Here is a 21,017-nt window from a genome sequence, read left to right as displayed (position 1 = left end):
GATCCAATGTTTTTGCAGCTCAGCTCACACCAAATGAGGTTAAGGTTCAATTAAATGGTAGGTGATCACCGCTGAGTTCAGTCCAGCCAACATCTCGAGGCAACGTTACACAATCTAGATGTATAAATGATCTAAGAAATACACAGTATCCAGTAAGTACCGATTGTTTACGATATGTTGTGGTCATTACCTGACCAATGAGGATTCAGTAATACGCGCTATCTTTTGGTGAAAATTAATTGTTTGCCTTGCGAATGCTTATCACGAGTGTACTTGATTATAAGAGCGATGGCAGACATTCATAGTACGCGTACACTTTCTAATTATTGGCACGGATAATATGCAGTTAATTTGTCGGCACATGTTCCATATACAGGTTGTCTCAAACTTCTACATCAAGCTGAAACCAGACGATAGGCTTAGATGGTAAACATCATCAGAAAAATAAGAAAAAAAACCATCCCATGGTCTTTATGGGTATTAAATAATAAAAAAGCAGATTTCCTCCATTTTTTTTTACCTATTTTGTTTATTGTGGTTAATGTTTTTTTTATTTTTGCCAATTTCAAATGTTGCAAAAGGTGCTATTTCTAAGAAAATTTGGTGTAATTATATTATTATTTTAGATTGTGATATGTTATTTAAGATTATGGTGAGACGTTTGAAATTGACAAAAGTAAAAATGAAAACCATGATAACCAAAAAATTGAGAAAATCTGCTTTTTTTTTGTTAAGTGCCCATAATTTGTAAGGAACATGGGATGAACTTTTTTTCTGACTTTTCTGATGAATGTCTATACCACCTAGCCTATCCTGTTTTGGCTTGACGTTGAATTTTGGGACACGCTGTATATATACGTAAATTAATAGATCCGTTCTATTTCCTCTACCTATCTATATTGGTTAATTGTTCATGTATGAAGTTATTAAAATAGCCTATCTTCAAATTATGCGATATTATACGTAAACCATTTGTTTACCGCATATATACAGTACTGACATCGCTTGTCTCGTCACCACTATCTTCTTTGAACCACAACCGACAGACACTTAAGGTCGCTATCCCAAACAATCGCCAAAATAGCCAATAATTGAAACCGTTTCTATCTTTTATTTCTTAAATTTAATTTCAATTTGGAGCCATGCTAATCATTCAATCTAGATAAAAATTGTATGCAAAAGTATTTTCTGGTAAGAGTTTTGTTAATTTGCTGAATAATATTGTATTGTGTTTGTTATAAATTAAAAATGTTTCTTATTCCGAATTAAAACGGTGGCGATCTTGTACGGAGAGGTAACCTAGCTCCGCTCAATTCCTCAATGCCGTTGGCTCGGTTCCCAGCCTTAAATATTGGATGTTCTTCCACAGTGCAAACTGCTATTTATTCTCATTACAACGTATTGTAATATACATGAGAAATAACGACCTAACAATCAATGTATTTAAATCATCAGGTTAACAGAAGGTCTTTTTGTTCTCCTTTTCAATTCAAACCACTACCACCAAAAATTCGAAACAAAAGATTATTACAATTATTCTTTATCCTAGTTTATGAATCATTCAAAAGATTATAGCACCTGACGCGTTCAAAACCAGATTACATTCGTCATTGTCATTTTAATTAAGCCGTAATATATTATTTTAATACAGTTGCTCAAGAAGTGGCGTTATCTTTCCCAACTGTCAAAATAATGTCTATTAAAAAGAAAAAACGAACCACGAAGTTTTTATAAAAAAAAATCATATAAGATTTTATGATTCATGCAAATATTTCTAAAAAGAAGCTACTAATTTGTTTCAATATCGGATTTAATGAGTTGGTTCAATGAGTTTGGTTAGGTTTTATTTCATTTCATCTCATTAAATTTCATTTTCATTTCATATCAAATTAAAAAAATCTACTGAAGACTTATTGGCTGTATGGGCATAGTTCCCTTTGCCTACCCAGAATGGGTAAAGAAAACAAAAAAAATCCCTGCTTATATTATTTTACGGTTGGCGCCGTTTTGTGTTTTTAATATTCTATTAAAATGCTTAATTTTTTCGCAACTGTATTAAAATTAGTTGTTCAGTACACGTGCGGAACCGTCATTGCAACTTGTTCCGACTGTCAATCCTCACCTTCAGCTGCGCCTCGGCTCGGGTAGACATTTGTCGGAACTCTTTGCAATGACAGGTTTTCCGCACTCGTAATGAAATATACTATTTCGATAAAGTAATTGGGAATGTGCATAGGGTAAAACTTAATTGGTGACATAACTAACAAATAACACAGGAGTAATTTATTACCTAGGTCCTAAAGAATCATTAGAGAAAACTTTAAAGAAATAAACATTTTGACTGTTGCTTCTCAATACATTTTTGATAATGTTCTGTATTTTCATAAGCACATTGAGGAATTTTCTTGAAACTGTGACATTCATAATGTTAACACGAGGAACAAACATAAACTTGTTATGCCTACTACTCTGTTGGGTCGAGTTAGTAAGTCTTTTGTTGGGTGATGTATATGCTTTTACAATATGACCCCAGAAAATGTACAAAACAAATGTGTTACGAAATTTAAAAGATTTGTTAAAAACGTTTGTGTGGTAAAGGTTATTATAGCATAAACGATTTTCTTAATGACACCACGGACTGGGAATAAAGCGAACACCCTCAGGCTCTTTAATTATAAATGTTTATTGTACGATATCACATTGTTATCCATATTTTATATTTAAAAAAAAGCCCGCTGAGTTTCTTGTGCCCAGGTCTGAGGCAGTCTCTTTTGAATGGGTGGTAGTTTTTGACGTCCAATAAGTGATTTTAAATCCTATTGTGAATAAAAATATTTGAATTTGAATTTCATAGGGCAAATTCAAAGTCTAGTGTGGTGGGCTATTATACTTTCTCACGTTCAGTAATGGCCGTTCCCAATATACTAGACGAGATAAATGACTACCTTCTACTGTCAGTAATTAGCTGTCAATAATCTGAAGCTGTCCCAATATACCCGATAAGTCATTCTTGTCGGCTTATATTGGGACGCGTGAATTGCAATTTCCATACCAACTTCTATCGCTGGTAAGCTATACGTCATCCCATTGACAGACAGCGTGTACGGATAAGGTGAGTTACCGTCGATAAGTTTATTCGGACAGAAAAGTCAACGATAGTTACGATTTTTATCTCATGTAAGACTTAGACTGAATGTTGGGAACGGCCGTTAGTGTTTTATATCCTACTAGTATTTTGTCACAGCTATAATAGCTGCCAGCACTCACATAGTACAAGAGATAATCATTTCTGAGATGTGAGATCTGCTAGTTTTAAAGTTTCGCCCTGTGCTTTATTAATTGTCATCGCGTAGCATACTTTAACCGGCAGCACCGGTTTCAATTCAATTGGTAATCCGATGGTATCAAGAGAATCCTAGGGATAAAGACTGTTTCCCCTTGGTTGAAGCCAGTAAAAATGGAGGCTTCGATCACATGTTTATGCAAGGTCTTGACCTGAAGTCTGGTTCCATTGCAAAGGTTTGAAGAGTTTTAGATTGTGCATTACAATAATTGTACCGCCAACTTTGAGGTGGTATTCATGGTGGCCCAAGATTGTGAAGAAACTCTACAGTATAATCGACTTGCAATACAATGTCTATAGATTCATATTTTATTTGAACTTACTAAAAAAAATATTAATACTGTTGGCTGAGTCGTTAAGATAAGGTAAGATAAACTTTATTTGCATTGAATAGGTTTCATTACAAGATGGTATAGTACAAAAGTTTACAGTTTTCTATTCAGCTCTATACAAAGCATGCAAATGTCAGAGATTTACGATTATTTATATAATTAAGAGATTTCGTTTCGTTTCTTAGAAAAAGAATAGAATAGCTCTTTCTCTCAGCTATGCAGCGCAATTTACTCCAGATTGAACAATATTGGGGTAGATTCTACCCGTTAAGCTAGTCAGATCTCTCACAACGTGACCAAGATTACTTCGAATGTTTAGTTTATATTCCGCCTCCAAAATGTTTCCACCACTAAGGTCTAGCAACAAATTAGAGAACTCCTCCGCCTTTGAATCATGTTGAAGATACACCCATATTTACTTTAAGAACAAAATATTATCTTTTGGCCATAGAACTGATGACTTAAGGCAAGCCTTCACTTCATCTCCCTTCATCGGCCTTCAAGTGTCACTCGTGAGACAACAGGCGACGTCTGTCTGAAGTCACCAGCCAATAGTACTTATATCTTGTCGAGTCCTATTTAGAGCTTCAATACCTTTCTTATGGGCCATAGACACTCATCCCATACAATAATTTTTGCTTCTCGAAGCACTTGTGCCGTGTTCAGATTCAAAAAATTTGAAACCAGACTGAGCCGTCTTGCCTCCATCAAGCAATCCCTCTTCGAAATGACTAAGTATAACATTTTTTTTATTTAATAATTTTATCAGCGAAAGGCGTAGGTGTCAAAGGTATTTTAATTATATAGGTACCTATACTTTCATCCAACATTTTAATCACAGTTTCACCCCTTAGTAGGGTTTTCGTAAAATCTTTTCTTAGCTGATACCTACTCCCTAAAAAAACCTACCAAACTCAGTTTGACAATAATTAAAAGATACCAAAATTTCATCCCCTATTTACCCACCCTTAAAGGGAGATTTTCCAAATCCACGTATACGTACAGATTTTCTTTATTTATAGCGAGCAAACTAAATTACGATTTTCACGTCCCTAACTTCAAAAACATAGGGCTTTTATACAACCTTCCAACCCACATTTCACCCCGTTTCGGGTGGGGGATTTTCATAGCATTATTTTTTCTTGCACTTTGCACCCTATAAAGATCCTACTTTTACAACAACTTTTCTATTCAAATTTTACCCCCCTATTTCACCACCTTTAAAAGGGGATTTCCCAAGATGACTTACACAGATTTTTATTATTTAAATCTAAAAACCTAACTGTCGATTTACACGTCTCTTACTTCAAAAACATACGACTTTTATACAACCTTTAGCTGACACCTACGTTCTAGAAATAACCTGCCTTCTAAATTAAAAGTTTGTAGGTTTTGTGGTTTCTGAGAGTTCGTGATGAGTCAAGTATCTATATTGATTTAGATTTATAATTTATGATTTTGAATAAAATATTGAAATTAGAATAATAATCACGCTACTGTGATGGACTACAATAGTTTTTATTACAACTTCTGCTGCGAAATAAATATTCATTGAAACAAAATTTAAAAAATACATGATATTAATAGATTTAAGCATATTTTGAATGTATCATCAACAGCTATAATAAAAATCAACTAAAAACAGTTGTGACTTGCCGTGTTTGACATTTATCCTCGAAAATTGTCTCCATTAGGCAATTTAAAACATTTGCTGGGGTAACTGTAAACATACATAATTTTGATATTCCGTATACAGTTAAAAATGTTTTGTAGTATATTACATAAATATGTACATTACATTACATAGATATGTAATATGCTATATAAATATTCTTCAATTGTATACGGAATATAACATTATGCATGTTTACAGTTACCCCAGCAAATGATTTCAATTACCCCATTGAGATAATTTTCGAGGATAACTGCCACAAACGTATATAAACGTATAATGTTGTGTAATATAAAGCGATACTGAACTAAATAGCGAAGGGAGCTTCTGTGTGTTTGTTTGTCTGTCTGTTTTATGTTTTGATTGTTTATATATAACTCAGCATGTTGTTATTGTTTTGTTTTGCAGAGACGCGAGAGAAAATCGCCGCATGCTTAGTTTGCACGTCCATCCGTCACCGCATTGTTTCATTTTTGTTATAATATTGATGGATTTTGATATTTGAGTTACCCGGCCACTAATATTATAAAGATTTATTTACTTTTCGCCATATGATTACATATGATATATTACAATAAATTGGACTACCATAACTTTAGTCAATATACAAATTAATCATATATAATTCATAATATATAACTTATAACCGTTTTATACATAATAACTGCTCTGCTTTAAAAGAACCTATTCTTACTATCACGCTATTTTGTATTTTTCACTGTAGTTGGAATGAGCTTTGACAGGAAGTGACGAAATAGTACAATATCTAAATAAGGTCTTATAATTAATTAATTATTATGAATGGTTTAATCATTGTAGATTATTTATAGAGAGAATTTGCTTACCCAGATCGCATTGATTGAAACGATTGTGATTGTATACAATTATTGTTGAAATATCTTTACATGATGGGTCAATTGTGATCACGAAATTTTTTTTTTAATAATTTTGTTATTTTTGGTCTAAAAGTCAAAAGTTAAGACAATAGAGTGAAGTCTAATTTGTATATTTTCCGGATAACTCAAATATTGAATCTTATGTCGCTGGCATAAAGTTTATATTAGATTATGCATGGTTCTTTATTCATTATACTCTAAGCTACGTACGATAAACGCATAGGTTAATAAAAAAGTGGATGTGTCTATAGTCATTTTTAAGCCAACTTTTCAAAAACTTGCAGTGTATTAGTGACTATTAATTAACTATGTGAATTATTATTTTCTACAAAGGTTTTGTTACAAATCGTACAATTTTAAAATCTTTTTCATGAAACCCATACGTGTGGGGTATATGATGTACATTTCAATGCAAAGGTCCAACGAAAATTTGTTTAAACGATATACAGTGAAACCTGGTTAAGTGAGACATCAAGGGACCTGCAATGTCGTTTCACTTGTACTATATTACTTTTATATGTTGCCAAGTTGTAACGTTCACTAACGTCACATATAGACGTATAATCTTATATCTTTAAACAAGAAATTCTTGCGTGTATATCTATATATCTGAATCTCGGAAACGGCTGCAACGATTTTCATAAAATTTGGTATAATAGGTAGTTTCGGAGGCGAGATATCGATCTAGCAAGGCTTAACATTAGAATACAAAGGTAAATTTCGCCAAGACTGTAATAGCTCAGGTGGGACATTGGGTAATCCGGAAAGCAGAAGATCCCGGTTCGAATCCAGATGTCCTTTTAGTATTTTTTTTGTTCGAGCTTTGTATATTCTTAAAAAACCGAGCAAGGCTCGGTCGTCCGGTTCGTTTGCACCTGTATAAAGCTTATTTTTCCATAATTATTTATTTTATTTTCACCTATGTATGATGCGTGCGTAGCTTAGATTAAGATAATAGTAGCATATTGTAAGAAATACCGTCCGCCTGTTTAATAGTTTAATAGCCCCCAGTATTTATCTGAACACAAGTATTTTAAACATAACCAGTGGAAGGCTCCTTTGCACAGGATGCCGGCTAGATTGTGGGTACCACAACGCTTATTTCTGCCATGAAGCAGTAAAAGTGTAAACATTACTGTGTTTCGGTCTGAAGGGCGCCGTAGGTAGTGAAGTTACTGAGCAAATGAGACTCAACATCTTATGTCTCAAGGAGACGAGCGAAATAGTAGTGCCGCTCAGAATTTTTGGATTTTTTCAAGAATCCTGAGCGGCACTGCATTGTTATGGGCAGGGCGTATCAATTACAATCGGCTAAACGTCATGTTCGTCTCGTCTCTTATTATCATAAAAAAATATATTATTATTTATTAGCGTATGCCCGTTGAACTCCAAATATATTATGATAATTACGATATTAGACTGTATTTTTTTAATGAAATTAATTTTTTTTTTTGATAATACTTTTTAATTATTCCGATAATGTCGACAATACGTATAAATGTTATCTAAAGATATTGACTGTATGAATCGTGGTGTATTGCATTAGTGTATGGGGACTAAACACATTCATCCGCTTTCGATCACAATTCATTCTTTTTCATTTTTAATCTTAAGTGTGCTATTGCATGTATTACTTTATTTGGATTATTCACGTGCTGTTTTGTGTTTGTTTCAAATATTGTAAAAGTGGTGATATAATCAATTAAACATTAAATTATACATCCGACTTCGTAGATATACATATGTCCAAAATACTTTGTTTCAACCGTCAATAATATGATATTTACTCATATTAAAAATACATCATAATGAATATTGTACTTGTGATCTAAATACAGTATATAATTTGACTTATTATCAGACATTATGAAATTATTATGATTAAATGGCGTCTAATATAATATATATTACTTCTTTGAGATCATACATCATACGAGTCGTTTAACTTTCCATTATATTACCATTCTAAATTGATCACATACTTAAACTATAAATGGTTCCTTTACTTTTGATAATGATTTGAATTAAATAAGTAACCTCCATCGCTTCATTTCCTGTACTTTTATTTGACACATGACGTAATCATTTTAAAGTTTTGCATGTATAACTTTTATTTGCTGTGCAACGGATATATGTGCTTTGTCCCAGTTTAAGTATGCTTTTTTTACTCTTGTTATGGCGAATGCGTTTGGTTCTATTTTTTTAAAGTTTGGCCTCATTTAAATTTAATAGTGTACGCTTCTTACAAATAGTATGGTCGTATCTGTTTAATTTCTTTACGTAGGTAAATAATGTTTATTTATCGCAATGAAAACACCGTTCATAAATGAAAAGTAACACACTTCTTCTAAGATACGATACAATACGGGCTGCTCACATACTATATAGTGAGTCCCGTGCTGGTAATTGTTCAGCTATCAACATTTACTTATAATATAAATACTTAAAAACATTTAAAAACCGCCATTTTTATATGCGGTGTTGCCATTCAATGTGTGGTGTTGATAGATATTTCTTCCAGGTCAAAATTTCCTCTGGTGTTTCTTTACCACGTCCATAAAAAGTTAATGGTTGACAATTATTACCAAAGTGATTTGGTCATAAAGAGTGGTAGATGAACGTGGAGCTATTGCACATATTTTAACAATTTTAGAAAATTGAAGACACGAATAAGACGTATTCCTAATGTTTAGTGATACGTCCTGCTCAGTACAATGCAGTGCCGCTCAGTATTCTTGAAAAACCCAAAATACTGAGTGGTATCGGAATTGCGCTTGTCACTTAAAGACTTAAGATGATAAGTCTAACTAGCCCAGTATTCTCACTTGCTGCACCTTCATACCGAAACACAATACTTGTACCCAGCCGGCATTATGTTAAAACTGCATTAGTGCTTCAGAGTACTAAGAATAATAGATATTTTATGAAAGGGGATTGATGCGAGTATAATAGGACAGTAGATAAGTATGAGATCAGTATGTCTGCACTAGATATACAAGTGCGTTGAAAATCATTTATTAATGAGTATTCAGATCAATTCTTATTTCGAGTTTTAATTTCCATCCACTGATGGACCAAGGCCTCCCCCAAAGATTTCCACGAAGATCTGTATTGCGCTGCCTTCATCCAATATTTTCCTTCGATCTTGACCAGATCGTGGGTCCATCTTGTGGGGGGCCTACCAACACTGCGTCTTCCGATACGTGGTCGCCATTCGAGGACTTTACTGTCCAACCGGCCATCTGTCCGTCGAACTATGTGCCCAGCCCACTACCACTTCCGTTTAAATGCCACTTGAGTTTTAATTTAATTAATTACTAAATCGATGATATGCAAGCAGAAGAGGCAAATACATTATGAGAAACATTGCTCGATAATTCGATTGCTATATATACAATATTTTGTTTAAATGGGGCTGAATATTGAGTAGACTGGTACAGCTGTACTTAATCAATACATTAATATTTTTTTAGATTATGATGTATTTGTATGTAAATTAGTATGGTATTCTCCGTGTGATTGTGATATGTTGTGCAAAATAATTTGTTTTAGGAGTTGACGTAAAGACGTTAAGGACGAGTATTGTGTATAAAATTTTAAGTATTTTTTTTAGTTTTTAATGTATATTTCAACAATGCATTTTTATACGCCATTGATTCGTAGATGTGTCTTTTTCGAAAATTTTAAGCTTAGTTTTCAGATTATATCATATTATAGTTAGTAAAGTAAGTAATGAGTAAAGTTAAATTATATTAAGCCTAGCTGTTGCATTATTGCGAAAATTTATTAGACCATTTATGTGTGTTATTGAATCTGGCTACCGAATTTAATGTAGAAAAAGTAAATGATAGTTCGTGTCACGTACTTAACGAAAATTACTTTATAATTGCGTTTATTGATATGTATATTCACCTGCTTACTCAATCCTACAAGAGTTATGGAATCTGTCTTAGATCATTTTTACGTCTAGATAGAATCTCTTGCTGTTTAACAACCGATAAAAACAGACGGTGCAGCTTTTATACTTTAGTGTGCGTCTTACACTCGCGATTTGTATGAGACACTTTGTGGTAGTGTGCGTGAATTGCTCAAAATATAGGTTAACTCTAAACTCAATTTTTTCGACGTTTTCACAGCTTTAGTCTATCTAGACGTATAAATGATCTAAGGAATGTGTAATCTAACAATTATTATTATTAAAAGGTTACTGCGTTAAATATTTTTAGTATTTTGCCACGTGTTTTACAATTATTTTCTCTGTACAGACACGTTATACGGATGCATTACGAAATAATAAATGGAAATATTCCTCATTTTAATATTGCATCTTAAATTAAGTACTTCAGTAAAAAATTTATACGAAATCTTGAAAGATGCCGAGTACACAGAAAACATAAACGACTGAGTGTAGAGAGACCCCATGGTTCATTTAAAATTTAATTTATGTCATATTTTTTAATTTATTTTTATTTCATATTGATATATGTAAGGATTGATAATGAAGTGTTAAATAATAATTAATATACTTTTGGGTTAAAAGTTGTTTTTTTTTTTTTTCGAATGTTTGTGTATATATATGAAGATCTTCGTAGATTTTTAATTGGAGAATGGGTAAAAATGTATGAACGTTGGTCTACCAATCCAACACTAACGGCGTCTGTGGAAACGAGAAGTTAATAAGTCTATAGTCAAATTACGGCTATAGTTGAGGTCTTCATGCACGGCAGTTTTTTTAAATAAAAAAAGTAGTCAGTACATCTTTATGTTACATTACTTATTAATCAATTTTAATTAATATTTGCATCAAGAATTACATTGTAAACGTTTGCAGAAGGTGGTACGAAGCCGTCCTGATCTAGGGCAACATAAATACCATAATATTGAAGTGACGCCTACCGAGAGTAGGACGTCGAGTTAGACACGTACAATTTGTTATCTTTTTAAAGTGATAACCCTCACTTCTAGGATTAATACACAACTAAAATTTGTGAACAAAATTTTATGAACGATGCGGGGCTCCAATCCACGACCTCTCGCGTTCCGTGCGAGTGCTCTTCCAACTGAGCTAACCGTTCGAGTGACGTAATACCAGAGGAATAACCCGATCGTTGCTGGCCTTATAGAAAACTATTCGCGCCTTTTTGAAGAGAGGTACCTGTCGTATCGTCCCGGAAACACCGCACAGCGAAGCTCATTCCACAGCTTTGTAGTACGTGGAAGAAAGATTCTTGAAAACCGCACTGTGGAGGAACGCCGGACATCATCTGATGGGGATGATATCCTTATTTGTAACGTGCGTGGTGGAAATTGAGGGTAGGTATAATGTGAAACAGCTCTTCGGAATCCCCGTGGTAAATACGGTGAATAAAGTGCATTTAAAACACAGTGTTTCTACCCTATAATTATTTTTAACCAGTGGGAGGCTCCTTTGCACAGGACGCCGGCTAGATTATGGCTACCACAGCGGCGCCTATTTATGCCGTGAAACAGTGATATGTAAACATTACTGTTTTTCTGTCTGACGGGCGCCGTAGCTAGTGAAATCAACAACAACATAACATCTTACGTCTCAAGGTGACGAGCGCAATTAGGCGCGTAATGGGCAGGGTGTACAAATTACCATCAGCTGAATATGCTCCTCGTCTCTTCCCTTATTTTCATTAAAAAAAAATCTTTGCCTGCTCACATAATTACGTAATAGCTAGCTCTACCAAAATGTTTAATTTTATTCATTACGCCTTATAAAACGACACAAAGCGTAACATAAGAGTCAACACTGATCAGTTATCGAGGGCTTTACGCACTTAGCCAATAACAAAGGAACATGTTTGCAGTACTAATACCGCCTCTGCCCTCCGACTATTGATCGCAATTTCGACTTAGATCGCTGCCGAGGCGAGTTTGTCGCTTTGATAGCTCAGTATCTACTGAATTCCTCGCACCATACTATCTGCTCTCCTTATATGACACGTTAACTAAAAGATTAGACCTCGCTGGGATGTAACGCCTCTCCCGTTTCCCCGCTCACCTCCCTGCGTTCATCCTGTTGCGGCAATAATGTTCGCATCTTTGTCACCAATACGCGGCTAATTTCATCTGTGACATAACGTTTTTTGAATACCTATCCTTGTTAAGTTTTTTGTTATAATTGTTACATTATTTGACTATTTTAGTCAGTATTTGTTAATGGACTGTTTTGGGCAGTCATTAATTTTCCTACCATTTTTTAGTTGGACCATTGTTTTGTGTTCCACAGTGACGGACGTTACGTAAATATTTATAAATATGCTTTTTTTGCACACGGTACCCATGCGTCAAAGTTACGTAATTGACGCCAGGTCCATTCTTTTAGTAAATGTGTAGAATGGATAAACCTTCGAACGCCTTCGATCTGTGTGGAATGACTCTTATACAATCCTGCTCCAGGAATAAAACTAGAAAACAGCAGTATAAGTATGAATTATACTGTAATAGCTGTGGTGGCGGTACTGCCCCGGACGTACAGATAGTTCTACTGACTTCTACTAGCTGATTTAAGGATAATTATAATTCAGGATTGGGCAGAATTCAACGCAGCAACATCAACAATAGACTCGCTCCGGCCCGGAGTTCGCTCGGCCGGTGCTTCGCCCCGACATTCGCCGAGGGCTATGCGGAAGGCGCCCGCGCCCACTGAGAATGCTTACGGGGAGCTTAGGGCTCCGCCCTTACCGCCGAGGAAGAGTTTATCGCCTGCGGAAACCATAGTAGCGGCATCTAGCGTGCAGGACTTGGCTTCTGCTAGCTCGATTGGTAAGTTAAAAAAATACGTATGCCTTCTTCTTCTACGTTACACTCTTGGCAGAGTAGTCGTGGTCATCACGAAGTGATATCTTATGGGGATGCGTGTGTAGTTATATAAACAAAGCCTAACTTCGGATGAGGTATGCCTCAGATGAGCCCCAACGGCAAACGATCAACATTTCAGATGAACATGGTGTTTACTTTTGACAAAAATAATAAAAAAATAAGGAGTTTAAACTCGGTTGAGTTTTCCCATTGTACTTACTTCAGAAAAAAAAATATCGCATCTTTATCTCGGACGCTGAGAAGAAATGTGAAGTAGAATCCTCCTAGAATTACCAACAAGCTAGGAAGGACTTAAATTTAAATTCAATTATAGTTCAACAAAGCGACCAAAGTAAGTCAATGTACAGTTTTTAATGATATAATAGTATGTTATGCAACAGTTGTATAAGAAGTGTCAAAAACGGTGAGTAGGCCTAGGTTATGTTCTGCGCCTGTGGCTCACATAGCAATGAATGACGACACGAGTGTAATTTAATCAAAATGAATATAAATAACTGTGCTTTTTAGGCCATAGAGTATAGACTTTTTCAGACTCAAAATAAAGTATGTAGGGGAATCTGTTGTACTTTAGCACTATGTGTACCTAGGCCATAAGGCTGGTTTCAAAAATTCCCGCGATGTTAAATTCTATTGTCTAGTGTATTCTGTACGTCACTAAGGTGGTGTTTGTATCGACGTTAAAAACGTTTTTTGGGGAAAAAAGTAAGTATTTATAATATGCTTTGAAGTCTGAGTTTTAAACGTTTTACAATAGTTACTGAACTTTTGTATGCCATTAGTTATTTTCTTTAACTAGTATTAAAATAATCATAAAGTTACAAGATAATTAACCCCAAATTAAATGACATCCACCGTTTTGTTAAATTTGGAGTAGTGTTGTACCTCGGTCACTCTCAATCAATTGTAACTTGGTCTGTGGCCAAGTTACATTTAGATGTTGTACTTTGGCTAGGAGAATATTTTTTTTAAATTATTTCACATGAACGTAATATAATGCAATGCAAAATATAAAAAACTTGTGTCATTAGAAAAAACGAAACTATGAATATCATTTTGATTTTGTTCAGAATTTATGTGTTATTTTTTGTTAAACATGTTATTTAAAAGAATAAAACGGTTTTAGTTAAGAATAGTATAGGGTATATTTTACCTTGGCCATAAATCACTTTTTTCGTTTTAATTATTAAAACACTTGTGAGTATAAAATATACATTTTGATGTTTTGGTGGTGAATACTGAAATAATTGACCTTTCAAAATATGCAAAATTCGTTTGAGTAAAGTTCGTCAAATAAAAATAAAACATAGATATCTAAAAACTGTCCTAAGTACAACAGGTTCTCCTTCTTATATTAGTGATTGTGGCTTTATAAAAGTCAGATAGAGAGAGAAAAGAAGAGAGGAGTATAAAAAATAGTTATATGGTTTGTGTTAAAGGTGAATGAATGAAACATCTACATATTACCTCGTTTGGGGTTACTTAGGCAGCGTGATATATCAGAATTACACGCAGAAGAATCGCTAGGAACTCGGGTGGATTTGGAAGTTAAATGAACATACTTTTAGTTCCAGACCTTCGCCGGAGATCATCGCTGGAACCGGAACCGGACGCGAGACACAAGCTTACCTCGGTCATCACCGGCTCTTCGGAGACCATCACCGGCATCATCGACACGAGACATGATGTTGTAAGTGCCCTTGTAACTTTTGACGTACCTACAATAACCAACTAGACTCACAATCGCCTATTAAAAGGTCATCAAATAACGTCCGAGCGGCGTTGTATATACGCATAAGTACATTAACTATGTATAGGTATATATGCACGTAATTATTTTTAAATAATTGCGTGCATTAATTTAAATTAGGACCTTATTTCGTAGTAGTAATGTACAAAGTTAGCTTATTAGAATTTGATTTTGAGTTTGATTATGGTGCGATAGAAATGCAAAAATAATGCCATTTATTTGAAAAGATATTATAGCCTGTATACTTTTATGCTTGTTTTATTTCATTTAAAATTGTTGCTTGCAAAACATCTAGTTTCTTGTTTAGGGGAGATTTCCAAAAAGCTATAAGGTCTGTTAGATTAGCCCTTCGGATACGAGACCTTAATTAGCCAAGCCCAAGTCTAACTGGCAAAGTAAAACCTCCTCATTAACTCATTAGCTGTCAAATTTCGTTAAAAATAAATTCTTACTTCAGATACCTCCAGACCCAAGAGCATTCGAGAAGCCACGACGAGCCTGCACACCGCAATCGAATAGCCGTCCCCTTCCCGCACCTCCTCCAGAAACAACGGAAGAAAGAGACAGACAGATTGACGTTAAGGAACGCATAGACCACCGATCCGAGCGCTCCAATTCTGAAAATCGCGGTATTGACAGATACGACTTTAGGCCCGAGCGTCCGGATAAACCAGATAGAATTGAAAGAGCTGCGGATAGGGAGAGACTGGATAATCGAGCGCCGCCGAGGCAAAGATCATTGCCTACTGGCACAAGTGTAGAACATCAGCCGACTAAGTCCACGACGATGCCAAAGATTCCAATTGAGGACAATAAAGATCCGCCGTACGAAAATGTTGAGAATGAGAATAATGGATGTGAGTAGACTTATTTATTTAACCTTTTCAATAACCTATCTATCCTTAGTTTAACTTACTAGAGGTAGACATATCTATCCTTTTACGCTTACTTACATTTCAAAGCTATCGACAGATAGCATTGGACTTATTAATTAATAACAAACTTTATTAGACATAACAATGAAACGATAAGATCTTGTCATTAAACGGTGATAGCAATTTATCCGTAACTAGAGATACGTTATTGAAAACGGCCGTCAAACTTTTTCTAAGCGGTTCGCGTGGTGTCAATGTACCTACCTTTTTTTTATGGAATAGGAGGACAAACGAGCGTAAGGGTCACCTGTTGTTAAGTGATCACCGCCGCCCACAATCTCTTGCAACACCAGAGGAATCACAGAAGAGTTGCCGGCCTTTAAGGAAGGTGTATGCGCTTTTTTTAAGGTACCCATGTCGTATCGTCTCGGAAACACCGCACAAGGAAGTTCATTCCATAGAAAATCATTCCATTCAAAATCTTTAGAACATCAAAATCTAATGCACATTCGAAAAGATCTGAGCCCTGAGAAGAACACACGCAAGTAACACAGTGGAAATTTTTTTTTAATAGAATTGCATTACAATATTTAAATTTATTGATCAAATAGCCTGGGTCGGTCGCTTCATTGTCGAGGTTTGATATCATTAAGAAAGTCATATATGCTAGTAAAGTTGACTTTCACAAAACAAACGATTTGATTTTTTTTTAATTTCGTTTGTTTTGTAATTAATTAATAATTTGTTTTGTACATTTTCTGAGAGCCTGTTGTGAAAGCATAAGTATACATTACCCAACAAAACATAACTCGACTTAACCGAGTATTAATAGGCATTTAAGTAACCATGTCATAATATATCGGCAATACTTAGAGCCGGCCCACATTCTAGCGCTCTACAAAGCGCACATCCGGCCACATATGGAGCATTGCCGTCATATCTTGTCTGGTGCACCCCAGTATCAGATCGAACCATTAGACCGCGTGCAACGCAGAGCTGTTTAAATTGTCGGGGATCCAGTGCTCTGTGCACGTCTCGATCACGACGTTGCTACATTTTCTATCTTCTACCGCATCTATCACAGGAAGTGTTCCGAAGATCTGTTTCACCTGAGTCCTGCCGCCGAATTCTACCTTCGCATGACTCGCCACGAATCAAAAAATCATCCCCACCATTTCGATGTATGGTGTTCCTCCACAATGCAGTTTTCTTCCAGGAAATTGCGGGTTTTCGGGACGATACGACATGGGTCCCTTTAAAAAAATCGCGTACACCTTCCCTAAAGGCCAGCAACGCTCCTGTGTCTTGTGTGAGTGGCGGTGATCACTTAACATAAGTTGGCCCGTACGCTCGTTTGTTCTCCTCTTCCATAAAAAAATATAGTAACCTATTCCATAGCTTGCAAGTGTTAATAAAAAAAGACATTTTACAATTAGGCTTATCATCGATTTATCTGTTCTCGTTATGCTTGTGTTTATCACTAATGTAAAAGACAAAAAAAAAATTATTTGATATTTTCACTCTTGTATATAAGCTTTAGGCCTATCGCAGATGACACACTTTTGGTGCGATTGGGTCTGCGGCACACAAAGTCTGCTTTGCGCGCAAAATGTCTGTGGCAGACATTACACAGACTCAACGCACACGAGGCACACTTTCGCTCATTTTGTCGGCAGAACTGTAGTCATATACACGAAATGGAAGTACAGAGATTGCGGTGTATTATTTCGTACGTGAGATTTAAAAAAGAAGAAGAAAAAGAGAATTTTGGGCTAATCCGTGTGTCAGACTTTTTGCGTTACTGCATAATATAATTGTATATGTTTTATTATCACAGACTAAAAAGTGCGTCACGGATAGTCGTCTGGGATAGGCCTTAAAAGTACTATATATGAAAATTTATTGAATTAGGCGGAATTTTGCGACAATCCAAAATTAATGAATGTTTACGGAATTTATACTCAAGAAGGCTTACAACATTTGAATAGTACTATATATAGGGGGCTGCTGAAAATCAGCGCTGTGTTGGTATTATACCAACGCGGCATGATGCTGAGTCAGTTCCTTTTGATAGCAATAACTGCTACACAGTACTTTTAAATTAAGATAATCACTACAATTTTATACATATCTATGTTTTTTTTTACCTTTTGTATTTTTTTATTATTTTTTAGTTTTTAATTTTTTTTTACCTCTGTAAGTGTTTTTTACTTGTATTATTCTATGTGGTTTGTTTTTGATATAGTTTTCATTCATTCATTCATTATATAAATTTATTTTTCAGGCTCGAAAATCAACCCACTTACTCACGACAAGCATGGTCGGAAGTACAACGAGAATCTCTCGTACGAAAATATAAATTTGGATTACATTGCGCGGCTCGTAAACGAAGGTTATCCCAAAGACATTGTAGTTCGCGCGTTGGGCATCACCAGAAACGATTTGGAAATGGCCTGCGATATACTCCACGAGTTCGGCACTAAGGTGCAAAATAAATGCTAAATCTTATGAGTAGTTGATAAGTTTAAAAATTAATGTTAGCCGGACCCGTCGTCTGTTTTGGGCCTAATAATTTTGTTGGTGTTGACTTTAAAACAAAAAGCAATCAATTGTACCTTTGAAAATGTATATTTTTTATGTATAAATATCGATTTTTCTGGATGGATTTTAGCGCGGGAATTTATGTGACTGATTTCAGTCTGATTGTCGCCTAGAGGCCCGGTATGGATCTTGAGCGGTGTTTTAGCTCGCGTCACGTAACACCCAAATGTGTAGTAAATTCTGAGTTGTAATCAAAATGGTAAAAACGAAAAAGGGCAAGATTTACCTACAGATGAATTTCAAATTCCTTTTCAACTATACCTTATAATACATTTCATTCATTTGATACATTTCACACCTTCAATGTGAAGTTTTGGATTTGAAATTGAAATTTTATTCAGTCATACAAGCGGTGAGCTTAAGACGGTTTGATTCATGTAAGCATAATCAAATTCAACAGGCAAATAAACACACGGGTGCTATCGGATAAAAATAAGGTTACTTTAGCTCACCGCTGAAGACCCACGCCGGAGCCCATTTTTTATTATTGGATGTAAGATAGATTTCTCGTCAAATAATATTTAAAATATTGTGGTAGTCAATATTTTACATACGTTACTACTAATCTGTTTAATATGAATAAAATGAAATTAAAAAAATTACAAAATTTAGAAATTTCAGACGTTATTTATATAAAAAAATATTATTAACTATTTAGGATGTAAACCCAGTTTAAGATGCAGGTCTCGTGCCAGAAAAAATATAATCTATCACACAAGTTGGCCGTGGCTAAATTAGGATCGCACGACGCCATTTTTATAAGCGACACTAACCGTTCAATATATTTTAATGACACCATTTATACACAGTATGTAATGACATGATATACAATAATAATATAGGTAAGTAATATTCTATTTTGCAATTTTCGATTGCATATAAAAATACACACACATTATCCTTGGACGAATTAAGCACTGGATTCAAAACCCAAGAATATATTATAGAATCACGATTGACTTTTGAGTGGGGATTATAAATTTAATGCACACGGAATATCCTTGGACGAATTGAGCACTGGATTCTAAGCCCATAAATATATTATAGAATCACGATTGACTTTTGAGTGGGGATTATAAATTTAATGCACACGGAATATCCTTGGACGAATTGAGCACTGGATTCAAAGCCCAAGAATATATTATAGAATCACGATTGACTTTTATGTGGGGATTATACATTTAATGCACACGGAATATTCTTGGACGAATTGAGCACTGGATTCAAAGCCCAAGAATATATTATAGAATTACGATTGAGGTTTGAGTGGGGATTATAAATTTAATACACACAGAATATCCTTGGACGAATTGAGCACTGGATTCAAAGCCAAAGAATATATTATAGAATTACGATTGACGTTTGAGTGGGGATTATAAATTGAATACACACAGAATATCCTTGGACGAAAGGAGCACTAGATTCAAAATGAATTACCGGTACATTTAATCCAACTACTAAACATAAGCGACCTCTTTAAACTATATACATGTACAATAAGTATATTTTAAAATGACTGAATGAATGATTTCAAAATTTTGTTTACATATGGTGATAATTAGTTAAATTGTACTTACACGTGAAAATTATTGAGTGTCCGCATTTATTTTAACATCAGACAACAGTTTCAGATTTTTGTGATAATGTTACATCTCGAGATCTCCCGACATACTGACAACGCTATATTGCTTACTGAGGCTATTCGGCTTTGTAAGTGGCTAGAGGGGTAAAGTATGCACAGGATGCCAGCACGAATATGGATGGATGGGTATCACAACGGCGCCTATTTCTGCCGTGAAGCAGTAATGTGCAAGCATTACTGTTTCGATCTTAAGGGCGCTGTAGCTAGTGAAATTACTGGGCAAATGAGACTTAACATTTTATGTCTTCAGGTGACGAGCGTATTTGTAGTGCCGCTCAGAGATTTTGGGTTATTAACCGACTTCAAAAGGAGGAGGTTCTCAATACGTCGGTATGTTTTTTTTTCAAGAATCCTGAGGGGCACTGTATGGGCAGGGCTTATTAATTACTATCTGCTGAACATCTTGCACTTCGTCTCGTTAGGTGTCCAGTGATTTATTCGTTCAAGAGAATCACCGTAATAAAATATACGCCGAATTATCATTACTAATTACTGCCAACATCGTAATAAGTCTATGTCTCTAGAACAATATTTGAAAATCCGTACGCTTTTCTTTTCTTACCAGTGAAAATTGTACATGTAAATATTTTTCTAATAATATCGTAATTTTTTACTTAAAATGAGCTTAATCATAATTCAAACATTTCACGTAAAAATAATATGTTTTATATATAGGCCTGATTTATAATAATGCACTGTTTTAAATTGATTCAATACATTTTTATCTTGCAATTAATAATTATGTATGAGATACATTTATTAATAATTTTATAGCTTCCTTAGGTGAAATGCACTGTGGCTAGTAATTTATTTACAACTAGCTGACCCAGCAAACGTTGTATTGCCATCATAGTTAACAGCTGTAGTTAATCTACCAAGTATAGGTAGCTAGAATAAAGTTCGTTTTTTACCTCCTGAGAAACAAAGATTCTCATAAGTTATTCATTTTTAACTATTCTTTCAATTTGATTTCTGAACGGCGGGAGCATATCAAAGGAAAATCAAAATCGTTGTTTTTATTTAATTCCGAGCACTTTCATATTTATTCACCTTTTAAACC

General features: G+C 34.8%; 1 protein-coding gene across 3 annotated transcripts in view; it reads left to right on the top strand.

Moving 5' to 3' along the window:
• Positions 1-18,656, top strand: part of LOC126975675 (E3 ubiquitin-protein ligase CBL) — a 94,212-nt gene extending 75,556 nt beyond the window's left edge. Inside the window, exons 10-13 of one of the 3 annotated variants that reach the window (XM_050823675.1) lie at positions 12,798-13,035; positions 14,658-14,779; positions 15,297-15,696; positions 17,999-18,656. In XM_050823675.1, coding sequence (XP_050679632.1) covers positions 12,798-13,035; positions 14,658-14,779; positions 15,297-15,696; positions 17,999-18,216 — 978 coding nt within the window. In that variant the 3' untranslated portion in view covers positions 18,217-18,656. Of the gene's footprint in view, positions 1-18; positions 490-5,755; positions 10,783-12,797; positions 13,036-14,657; positions 14,780-15,296; positions 15,697-17,998 lie in introns of those variants that run through there. The other 2 variants (XM_050823692.1, XM_050823684.1) reach the window with 2 other exon arrangements.
• Positions 18,657-21,017: the final 2,361 nt, after the last annotated feature.

This window comes from Leptidea sinapis, chromosome 2, assembly GCF_905404315.1.
Source record: "Leptidea sinapis chromosome 2, ilLepSina1.1, whole genome shotgun sequence".
Classification (NCBI taxonomy): Eukaryota; Metazoa; Arthropoda; class Insecta; order Lepidoptera; family Pieridae; genus Leptidea; species Leptidea sinapis.
This window is presented reverse-complemented; position numbering and strand designations above follow the sequence as displayed.